General features: G+C 32.5%; 1 protein-coding gene across 1 annotated transcript in view; it reads right to left on the reverse strand.

The window, feature by feature from the left end:
- The window catches only part of LOC104772396 (dicer-like protein 4), a 10,856-nt gene extending 6,005 nt beyond the window's left edge, over positions 1-4,851 (reverse strand). Inside the window, exons 1-12 of the mRNA XM_010497019.2 lie at positions 4,388-4,851; positions 3,869-4,046; positions 3,639-3,749; positions 3,355-3,495; positions 3,192-3,264; positions 2,876-2,940; positions 2,351-2,494; positions 2,114-2,248; positions 1,466-1,595; positions 1,137-1,233; positions 369-561; positions 99-259 (exon numbers count right to left, since the gene is read on the reverse strand). Of these exons, the coding sequence (XP_010495321.1) occupies positions 99-259; positions 369-561; positions 1,137-1,233; positions 1,466-1,595; positions 2,114-2,248; positions 2,351-2,494; positions 2,876-2,940; positions 3,192-3,264; positions 3,355-3,495; positions 3,639-3,749; positions 3,869-4,046; positions 4,388-4,836 (1,877 nt within the window). The 5' untranslated portion in view covers positions 4,837-4,851. The remainder of the gene's footprint in view (positions 1-98; positions 260-368; positions 562-1,136; positions 1,234-1,465; positions 1,596-2,113; positions 2,249-2,350; positions 2,495-2,875; positions 2,941-3,191; positions 3,265-3,354; positions 3,496-3,638; positions 3,750-3,868; positions 4,047-4,387) is intronic.

A 12,638-nucleotide genomic window follows, 5' to 3' on the forward strand; every position in this document is an offset into this window, starting at 1 on the left:
GTTTCCGCTGAATTAGGAAAGGAAAAACATTGTCAAATGCGTAGGGAGGAAAAGCGGACTCTTACTTATGGCCTTATTATTTTCTCATTCCTACATACCTGTCCACTAAAAAGGCATATTCGGACTGAGGCATTCGAGCACGGCCCCTGGACTGTATGAAGCTGGTAACAGTCTCTGGTAAATCGAAACGGATCACAAGACAACATGTCTGAATATCCAGGCCTTCTTCACCAACTTTAGTGGCAACCAGTAAATTGAGCTGGAACAGGAAAAGGAAACTCAAGAAGTTAGTTGGAAGTGGCTTGACGACTGATCCTAAATATCTCCCAATACTAAGTTACTACTATAGGTTTAAAATTAAGTATCACCTCTTTAGATTGGAATCGTTGAAGTATTGTTTCCATACTCCTCCTTGACATGCTCTTTAGTCCAGAACTAAGTCCAACAAGGAAATCAGACTTCCAAGACCGTAGCAGTTCCAAGTTATTTAGTATGCATGACAACGTTCTTGCAGTTACAATCCGATTGACAAATATTATACATTTCATGTGTGGCTCTAGCCTGAAAAAAAAAATGGAAGTTAAATACAATTGACTTCTCTTCCATAATGCACTCATGAGCATAAAAATCAAGAACGATATAGTGAAAAGCAATCAAGATTTCACAGGACCCAGTGGACAATATCAACTACCATGTTCATATAGAAATATCCAATGTCTTTTTCATAATGAATTAAGTGCTGGAAGTTGTTTGCTCAGAAAAAGGCCATACTCTCTCTTTTGAACAGAATTTAATCGATCGTTGGCAATTTTCTTCTGTATATACAAAGCTTCATCTCTAGGTTCTCAGTCGTATTTTACGGAAGCAAAAAATAAAAATAAAAAGTATAAAGGATAAAGACAGGTAAGTAGGACTAGACTTTCTTACATAAGTAATTTGTCATCTTTCACGCAAATGATAACAATGAGAAAACGCATATTCAGTATTGGCTTTTGGGTTTTGGGTGTTGGGTGTTGGGTACGTGGCCACTCTATAAAGCTAAGGACAGTTCATTCATTTCTTTACTTCACAAATGCTTTATGGAGTATTCCGTACAAAAGCATTCTAAGACTCTGTCACCTCTCTCAAGTACTAACCTGAATACCGAAAGGATTTCAATCAATTGAACTAGCTTTCTAGAGAATAATGGTTCCTTCAACGCCGCTAAGCTGAGGAGTTCAGATGCATTCTCATCTACAACCACAGTAAATATGAGAACAAATAAAGAGGCAACCAATGGATTGTGTAATACAGTATTCACATGGAAATAACAAATACAGTGCAGAATATAGTTAATATTTTAGTAAGTTGCAACTCTGGAAAAATATACGCAATGAAAAACGGTTCAAATTCTACCATGGCCATATTGGAAGAAAATTTAAGGTTCAGAGAAAAAAACACTCACTATGGTACTATGTCATCTTACCTTTAGCAACACCAGAGGAGAGGACCTCAGCAGCCAGAGAAAGATATGTATCACATATCTTTAACTTATGATTCTCTCCCACAGGCTCTTCTTGTACATCATGGTCACTATTCAATTGTATTTTAGCAGCCTCCAATAAACGAAGAGAATAAACATTAGCACGCTACACATTGCATTAAGACATGTATAACACAAACAAGAAACAACATAGAGAGATTCAATTTGGCAAGAAAGGTTATCGAGGTTAGATGGTCGTCAGAGACTAAAGAAGTTGCACGGAACCTTACTGACAAATTTTCTCTAGGAATTTTTACACAGCTATTTTAACAAGCATCTAACAGGAGCCCTTATTTCTTTCCCAATTTTTCCGTATTGTACTCCTAGTGAATTTTATGCCAATCTTTGTAGTCTTTGACTTCGATCTAGTACACTACTAATGCAAAAGTTGAATATAGTTGGCAATTATGATTATTACTGTACCCTAAAACATGTCATCAGCTGCTTGTTAAAACATTGAAGAACCAGGAAAGACAAGTAATCAATACATCTGAAATCAAAAACAAAAAACCTAGTTTGCCCAAAAAAAGAAAAGAAAAAACTGAAAATCTAATATCAAATCTATAAATCGCTTCAGTAAGAAATGTCTACCTGTATTGCTCCCCAGATGCCAAGATTCACCAGAGTATATATGAGATTATCATGAGTTCTTTTGAGAAGCCTTTTCATATTTAGGAGGCTTTGTGTTTGATGGGTATCAATCTGCAGCTTAAGTGATGCCAAGCACTGTTCATGGAGGAAGAAAAATCAGTTCATATATATATCCAAGAACAGCGGGTTCAGATCTTATCTTTTTAACCAAAAGAGTTATGAGACACATTAGACAACCCGCTGTTTGATGTCCTCCAGCATGGTTTCATATCTGATGGTCGATTGAGATACATCAGTCATAGCTGACCGATAATAATATACTTTGACTAACGGAGATGAAACAAAACCATCCAGCTGGGCATTGCTTTCTACTGAATAAACCTTTTAGATCACGGGAGACAAAAAGAGAAATATTAGAACATTTTTGGAAAGACCAACTGAATGTAAGAACATTAGCATGAATTTAACTATGAGTAAGATAATTCTGCTTCAGACTTCCAATAAATGATTAGTTTGGTACCATAAGCTAAGGACGAAAATACCCACACAAAAAAAGATTCAAGCATTAGAAGAGTATTATATCTACTTTGGTATCACCAAATTAAACACAGTGTGATAGGGCTCAACATAAATAAGCCGGCATCAACCAATTCTAGGAAAGATGTCTTGCATACTTCAATAATCAATACCCAAAAATGCAAATTAGAATATACACTTCTACAGTAGCGAATTGTGCTTTAAGTTCATCTGCCAACAGCATACCTTGGCATTGAGTAAATTTTCAAGGCTATTTATGCTTTTCGATAAATTCTCAGATTGAAAAGACCCTGAAAAATAGGTAGAGCTGTCAAAAGGTGGAGGATGTATAGAACAAGATGATCATAAGTAGCAGGTATTATTAAGATCACGAAAAACCTCACAATCAAAAGAGAAAGAACAAAAAGGAATCCAATGCAGAATCTAATTTTGTCGACTATATTATTTCTATGGGAATGATTTAGACCCTCTCATAATAAAATCTTTGCTAAGTAACGGGCTTGTAATCCGGAGTCAACAATAGAGTCGAAATGGAGCCTACCTTTGCCAACAACTGGAGATGCAGTCATTCCAAATATTCGAGGCTGTTGTAAACTTTCTGATTTATAGAAAACCTGCATTTGCAACAAAGTGGAGCAACCAAAAGATGATTCTAAGTGAAAAATGTTTCAGAAACCATTTACCAAGAATGTGAAGGAAGATACCTTCATGATTTCCGCATAAGGATGGTTGCTTAGTTGTTGAGCATGGTGACACTCATCAAATATTAGAAGGGAGATAGACTCCATCCTGATGAAACAGTGTTGTAAGTTATGCAGAAGTATTTGTGGAGTCATAACAAGAACCTGCAGGAAACATTCAGGCACAATAACAGAACAATTGAAAGATGATCGAACATGTCAACCCACAAAAAAAAAGTAAAATGGAAAAAAAGATCAACTTAATGAGACTTTTAGGATAAAAATAGAACGAGAAAACAGGAAATCACCTCATTCTCTGAAATCTCTTTCTCCCATTCAGAGTGGCTCTTCACAGACCTCTTGCCTCCACAATGTACTGCAACTTTGAAGTTGATAGAGTCTGATACGACCTTGGCTTGCTGTAAACAACAACAAACTCAAGACAATTAGAACTTGACGAGAGAAACAAATCAATCAATCCCCAATAATGAGTCTCCAGTAAACACCAATGTATAATCAAAAATAAATAACCTCTCACCTGTTCGACCAAAGCCACGGTGGGAGCAAGAAAAATACAAACACTTTTGTTAGGACGAAGAACCAAGTGACCGAGCTCATATATAAGCATCACCGCAATGTGAGTCTTCCCACAACCTGTTCCCAAGTAAACAATAATGTTCTCATCCATTGCTTTCTTACACAGCTCCACCTGATACCTTCATACAGCAAAGTAAATCATTAAGCCCCTCCACACACAAAAAAAAAAAAAAAAAAAAAAAAAAAANCATATAAACAACGTATTCGATCAATCCCTAAAACTCCATTACCAATACATTAAAGCATAATCCAAATTAATTAACAATCCGATTAACTTATAACTCAGCTACAAACTTGCAGCTGCAACAGATACAACAAACAGAATCGATGAAAAAAAAAAAAACAGGACGAACACCATCGGTACAGAATCGTGTAAGCAAGCAAGCGAGAAAACAAACAAACGCAAACTCCGAAAGGTGTTCGCAAAAGAGAAGATAATCGAAGAAAAAAAATCAAAAACCTCCTGGCGATTTTCCTAGGATCTTTCTCCATCTTCGCCGAGAGGTCATCCGTACAAGCACCAGACGCCAAGAACAAAGAAGAAGAAGAAGAAGAAGAAAACGAAGAGAAAGAGGAAGAAGAAGAAGAAGAGAGGTGAATGTCGGAAGAAGCATCGGCGTCACAGTCGAGTGACTGTGAGGTGAAATCGTCGCCGATTTCACCGTACGGCATGGTCAAAGAAGAAGGATGAAGAGTGACAGCAGCAGGAGGAGTAGTGGTGGTGAGAGGAGGAATTGGGTGTATTTGCTGTTTTGGCTTTGCCTCCTCAGCGAAGAAATTACAATTTCCACGCTGCTTTTTCGCTTTTTTGTTTTTGTTATTTTCTAAAAACTTATTTTTCTCTCTGTCTCGCTTCCCCAAAAGCTTCGAGGGAGTGGTCGTCAAGCTCAAGTCAACAAGTTCACGCATAATTCACGATCTCACGTCGCTCTCTCTCTCCTTACTTAAGAGTTAAGCTGGCTGATTTGATGATTTTGATTTTATCACAAAACAAAAATATTAAGGGAAGGGTTATTTTTTTTAGCTTTGAGAACTATTACTTTATAAAAGCTGAGGAGAATCTTTTGTTTATCCAATTTTCAGTTTGGAAATTTTTTTTGTCTGATTATTGTGTTATCTAGATTTTATGTTGTCTATTTTTATTGTTTTTTTTTTTTTAACAGCAAAGTACAAGATCAGTTCAAACGAGCTAATTGGTAGGAAAAACGTTTACAAAGGTAACTTGATATGACTCGATTCTATCACGCCGTGCCAGCTTGTCAGCATTACTATTCTGCGTTCAGAGGATTTGGACTAGTGTAAAGGATAGGAACTCCTCCTCGTCCACCACAATCTCGTCCAAATATGTCTTGAAGGTAGGCCACTCAGACGGCGAAGACACCATCTTCACCAAATCAAAACAGTCTGTGAGAAAAACAACATTCTCAATATCTGCACCAATCATGCATGCAACGCATTGCCCAGATTAAAGCTTCCACTTCTGCGTGGAGAGGTGACAGGCTGCAGCGAAGGTTAGATGCACCCATAGTGGGAGATTCTCCCTCAGGAGAAATGCAATACCATCCTCGGCCTGTATACTGGTCAGTCACCTTCCAAGATCCATCCACGAAGCATCGGAAGCAGTTCCCATATCTGTTGGCTGAAGCCATCTCAGAAAACATAGGGCCAGTAGTGGGAAGAGACCCATTCTGGTGAGAAAATCCTATTGTGTCTGCTTGGGCCGAAAACCAAAGTTTTGCTTTCTCCTCCGCTATCTGTAAAATTGCTAGCGGGTTGGAATTCAGATTGCTAAAAATCTTATCATTCCTGGCCTTCCAAATATACCAAAGAATCCATGGGAAAATATCCGCTGGGATCTCCAAAATAGATAGTCCATGTTTGCATAGACAGATGCTGAGGGAAAACGGTCCGGAGATGTCGGGAAGGAGGACAGAGCCCACACCTGCAAAGCCGGAGGGCATAAAAATAAGGCATGATTAATCGTTTCCTCAGGACTACCGCACCGGCCACACTCAAGATTAGCCGTTGTCGCCATACAGCCCGTAATTGCTTGCCATAAAAAATGTCGAATTTTGGTAGGCACCGAATCTTCCAGACAAAAGCCTGTAAAGGAATAATGTTAGGGCCAAAAACAGGTGCAGAGGCCGCCTGGTTCTGACGTAAAGCATTATAACCAGATTTAACTGTGTATAGACCAGTCTTTGTTAAATGCCAACCCAAACTATCCAGTGAATCTTTACTAATAGGTAAAGCAGAAATAATGGCAACGTCCTCCGGCTCGAAAGAGGCTGAAAGTAAAGCCAGATTTCAGGAATATGGTTCTATTTTTATTGTTTGTTGTGGTTATATTGTAAAAGAAATTATTTTATTAAAAATATTAACTTAATTTTAAAATAAATAACGCGCCAAATTTTGAAAATGTATTTGCCCGAACTAATGGTAGAAAAAAAAAACAACAACGCACAAAATTTTATAACTGACTATATACAATATTGACTATATACTAATGTTTTCTTATAAAACCAAATTTAGTTATAAGAAAACATTAGTATTTTATGATATATTTAAAGGAATCATTTTGTAATTAAAAAAAATTGATATAACAGATTTTAGAAATTGATAACAATAGCTAAAATTGTAAAGATATTTTCAAGTAAAATTCATATAAAGATTGTCAAAAAAAAATCAAATTGATATTTCCCATTTTTTAAAGTACAGTCATTTTGTAGGGTTACTAGCTTATTATAATAGTTTGATTCATTCCTCTCTACATTTTTTCTTCACTTTTCTTCGAAATATTTGCAATCCTTTCCTTCAAAAAAATCTGTTCTCCTCTCCTCTTCCTTCAAATCGATAATTCCTTTCTTATATTATTTTTTGCTCTTTATTTCCATTGCTTATTTTAGTAATCAACTAATCAGCGTTGATTTTAATTACTCAAGTTTCTACCATTATAACTATCATAAATAAGTATATACTAGTTTTCTTTCCTACTTTTGTACTATGCAACATGATATTGAATGTGATAAACATGCCATGAATTTAAAATCAACATTTGATATCATACTATTTACCAAAAAATAAATTTGATATCATACAAATCATCTTTCAAATTTAAATCGTGTGAGATTTAAAATTCTGAACCTTTTAATTGGTAAATAGTAACCATTTTTAGAGCCAAATTATGTAGATTGTCAATATTTAAACACTTTTTCTTGTCATCAAACCACAATTACGATCCACATGTTACCCAAATTGTCGATCTTTGAAGTCAATCCCAAAACCAACTAATTTTTTTTTTAATATGATCCAATATCCATATATATATACATTTTTGAGACATTTATGAAATAAATCCTGAAGTTCATACCTATTTACAAACATGTCATTGGCATTAATTTTTTGAATTTGTAAAAAAAACTTAAAAAAATATTTTGCGCAACCGAGATTTCCTATATTCCTTTCCAAAAAATCTCTAACTTTACGCTTTTTAGAAACAACCTATCCAAACAAATTGTTTTATTTTCCAAATCAATACAATAAAAGTTGAATGTGTTGCTCTCTTTGTGTGACACATCAGCCTCAACATTGAAGCTGGTGTTGACACCTCAATTAAAATTTCTAACCAATAAAAACATTTAAATTAATACAACTAAGCTTATTTTCTGCTTACCTGTCAATATTTACTATTCCAAAAAAATATTAAAACCCTATAGAAGCGACTAACGTTGTTGTGTCTTGAACCTTCATATTGCCAGCCAGCAGAATGTGACAGAAGATTTTGATTAGTTAAGTAATTATTGTGCCCTTCTTAATGATCGGATGATTTGTGTGCAGGTTTAATGGTGCTCTATCCCTTGAGCTCTCAAATGACCATCCAAATAGGCGTATCATCCACCGAAAAGTTGCTATGATATTGGGACATTGGGTTTCAGAGGTACTGTTGTTTTACTCCGGTTTACCGTGTTTATGCAGCTAAGTTTGACAAGAGGCTTCGGAGGAAATTGGATCTTATCATTTATTAAATTGCATTAGATAATAGCATAATTTGTAAATGACATAATATCTTGTCCATAAGTCGATTCAATGAGGGGTAATCATCTAAAAAGCAGAATTTTAATTGGTTAATTGTAACAAATGGCTATTAGGATTAGTTTTATATGTTATCTTCTCTAACTTACTTTCTAGCCCAATTTTTTTTAAACTTTCCATCCAAGTTTTGTTTGTTATTACTCAAATCTTGTCCTCGTTCTCTTTGGGTTCTGTTGTTTGTGTGCTTCTTATCAAATTGGGTTTTGTTTTCAAAATAATTGTTCTGTAATGAACTTTTTTTTTTGTGTGTGTAGAAAATAGCAAGGGAGATGGATGAGTACGACAGTGAAGGCTCTGATTTGTACAAGGGAACGATTCTAAAGTTTGAAGAATAATGCTTCTAATTCTTCCGCATGAGCGTAAATGTCAAGTGTTATCATAAGTGAACTTTGCTTCATTATTACTAAATGTTGTTGTTTTCTTGAATTTTATGTGTTCTCTTTTGTGGTTACTCTTAAACCCACCGTCTAATCAACTAATATAATTGACTCGATGAAACTTATCTTTTAATACCAAAACTGAAAAAAATTGCAACCTATCAATATTTACAATGTAAATGAGTTATTAAAACTCTAGACAACCATTTTGGTCCAAGGAGATTTATTTAATAAACTATCTACATTTTTTTTTTTTTAAACTAATGTTTTTTTCCTTCTAAATGTTTTTTAAATGGTATTCTAAATCATGAAAATACAATTTATAATTTTTGTTTTCAATTAAATATGTAATGTAATTTTGAAGTGAAGACGGACAAAATTTGTTTTTTACAACAATAGAAAGTGAGTTTATAAAATTTTCACAAAAAAAAAGAAAAAAAGTATATTTTAAAAGAAAAAAAGCATATGGTAGTTTTCAAAATATATATCATATATAAGTTATTTAATGCATAAATATGATATATAGGTTTTTGTTTTTTGGTAGGAAAATAAGAACTATAGACTAAGAGGAATGTAATTAATTATGTGAGGTATAAAATAAGATATAAATAACTTCATAATTGGCATGTGTTAGTTCTATTTCATAGTAACCAAAATTTTATGTAGTCTATGTTTGCATAATGAAAATTTTAATGCAATAACAAATATTGAACGGTTCTGAAAGTGATAAACTACTTATATGAGTAGTCATAGTATATCATGTTTTTAAAAATATTTAGCTTTGGTTCAGTTATGCCGATAAAAGCAACCATATTATCAACCATAAAGTTCCATGTAATATAGGGATCAATTACAAGTTTATAACTTGTATTTATATGAAACAACAAAAATAAAAATACTCGCGGCGTAGCGCGGGTTTAACCTAGTTAACAACTAATAATAAACACACACTCTCTCAAACCTCTAACTAAACCATTTTTAGAAGCAACCTAGCCACAATTCAATTAATTCGCTATTAACGAATTATTGTTTTCCAAAATAAAAATTCTTAGATATCTACTTTCATTTAATTACTCAACACAATCAATTTCAATCAACTATTTCAAAGATCTTCTCCCTCCAATACCTGCACAAAATCGAAACAAAGAAACAGAGTTAAATGCGGGTTTGCCAAAAAAAAAGAAACATAGTTAAATGCGTAATAATATCATATTTCTAAATAAAACAATTAGGAAAATTTTCTCCCTAATTAGTTGCTCTTAAATATTTTGGGCGTGGAAAAGAACAGATTATCACCCTAATGATGAAGCTATAAATATTGTACACCTAAACTGCATTTATATCACCAAACACCTAAAACACACTGCTTACACACACACCTTCGTTCTATGTTCTCTTGGTAATATAATTTTGGAAAAAAGATGGCTAACTACACGAAGTATTGGAGAATGCATGGTCACACATGCCAAGTATAATATTGTATCATCAACTACACGAAGTATATGTATTGCATGACCACATGCATGAACTATATGACGTTATGTGGTCAACACCATAGACATACAATCCGGTACACCGGTCGAATAATTCCGGCTAAAACCAACGTTGACTCCGGCGTTGACCAACATTGACCCAAAAAAATTGTATTTTAATTTTTTTCTATGAAAAAACAAAATAATAAATTACTATATTAAATTATTTATGAATTTTCATGATTAGAAAACATTCTATTCAATATCTAAATATCTTAGGTATCTCTAATGTATTTATTCTTATAATTAATTAATTTTTATTTTTAAAGCTAAAATAATAGTTAAATAAAAATAATTAATAATTATTTTCAAGATATTAATAGATTTTATCTTGATTTTAGGATATGTTTGCAAAAGGATATAGAATAAGAGGATTTTTGCAAATGCCCTTATATTATATATTGAAAATAATTATGTATCATTATATTTTATCTATTAAAAGTAAATAGTGTTAATTTTTTTGTTATTGTTTACATGTTATTAGGAGTATGTAAATTTTTTTTATACCAAAGAGTATCTAAAATTTTGTATACTCTTTACCATGCAAATTTTAAAGTAAAGAGTCATATACTCAAATCTTTTGCATATTATTTTCTAATGAAAATAGTTGAATTTGATTTTATTGATTCTTGTAGTATTTAAAATTTTAAATAATATGATGATCAGAGATTTATATATATAAAATCATTAATAATTACATATGTTATATTTATATATATATATATATATATTTCTTGAAAATAATTATTAATAATTTTATTTAACTATTAGTTTAGCTTCAAAAATAAAAGTAACTAATTATAAGAATGAATACATTAGAGATATAGAAATAATTAGATATTGAATAGAATGTGTTTTCTAATCATGAAAAACCATATATAATTTAATATAATAATTTATTATTTTGTTTTTTAATAGAAAATATTAAAATACAATTTTTTTTGGTCAATGTTGGTCAACACTGGAGTCAATGTTGGTCTTTGCCGGAATCATTCGACCGGTGTACCGGATTGTATGTCTATGGTGTTGACCACATAACGTCATATAGTTCATGCATGTGGCCATGCAATACATATACTTCGTGTAGTTGATGATACAATATTATACTTGGCATGTGTGACCATGCATTCTCCAATACTTCATGTAGCTAGCCATCTTTTTTCCTATAATTTTTAGTTGCTGGTTTCAGTACACAAACGCAACGGTGAGAATCTTGGTTATTATAATTTTAATTTTCTGTTTCATTTATTTAAATCTTATTATTCTCTATATTATCATTTTAGGGAATGATAATCTATTGTAAATGGAGATTCATAGAGACTCTGTAACATATGCTTGTGCACAGTTTTGTCCCACCCGATCTAAGTCCATACATGTTGATCGGTAAGTAATATATAAAACTCATATAATTTATTAGTAAATTTCATTGCTACTGCCACGTTTTGCCTTTTGCTAATCACTTTTATTCTTCTAAAATTTCAAGATGTAAGTTTAGTGTTAAACGGATTTATTAATATAATTTGGATAAACCACGGAAAAACTAACGAAATTTGTTCCTCGGATACACTTTGTTTTTGGTTCAGAATGGGGCTACAATAACACTTTCAGTTTAAAAGTGTAAGATATGATCGATCAGGCTGAAATAACACACCGCAAGTCAAGTGAGGGTACCTGAAAGCGACTTCCTAACTTCCTTGACGGCGTTGAGCTCTTCAGACGTACCGAGACTCGGATCAAACTCCCAAAAGTGACGTCCGACGTGGTTATTGGTGGGTCGCAGCCATGGACTACCTCCTTCGACGATCTTTGAGCTTCCACATGATCGCTCAGAAGTCTGAAGAATTTGGATCAGATCTATCACACCAAGATAGAGAGAATTGTGGATTTTTGGTTGAAATCAAGGATTAAAGATCATTGCTAAGTTTTTGGTGGGGGTAGAGAGAGTGAGTGGATGTGTCACCCAGAGAGTTACAATATTTTATTTTAACTAATAAGCCTGATTTTTCATTAAAAGTACTTATATATTGGATATGTGCTTTGAAAGCAATTTTTTTGGGTTAAATATTTGCAATTTTGTTATTTTATTAAGTAGATGTTTGTAGACAGAGCTCATAATTGTTTTAAAATTAAATCCAAATATATTTTAGTTTTTTTCCTTATTTGTATTTTGTTAACTATTTACAAATTGTTTATTAATATATAGTTTAAGTATGCAAAGACTCAAAATACAATACCTATTTTCAAATTAAATTCGATTATCGTTTTCTATAATTAATATTTAGACTAAATATAGTTAGAATATCCTTATAGATCATATCCTAGATACACAAAATTAAATTAAATAAACAATAAAGATATCCTAACTATATAATAAACAACTATATCTACACAAAGGAAATTATACACTACATAATATATTTATGTAAAACTATAATACATTTAAAAAATACAAAAAATAATATTTACATATATAGTTAATATAATAAATAAATTAAATTTAGTATTTCTAAATAAAAAATATACCGCAGATGAATATCTAGTACATAGTGGAACAATGTATTTAAAACATCTCAAAAGTTTTTTAACAAAAAAAAACATCTCAAAGTTTGTTACATACATTATATGTTAGGTCATATCGAATACCCTGGTAGGCAAACACGGTTACATACTTACATGTCAACACTTCAACTTTTTTTTTTTTTTTTTTTTC

The sequence above is a fragment of the Camelina sativa genome, chromosome 20 (genome assembly GCF_000633955.1).
Source record: "Camelina sativa cultivar DH55 chromosome 20, Cs, whole genome shotgun sequence".
Taxonomy (NCBI): domain Eukaryota; kingdom Viridiplantae; phylum Streptophyta; class Magnoliopsida; order Brassicales; family Brassicaceae; genus Camelina; species Camelina sativa.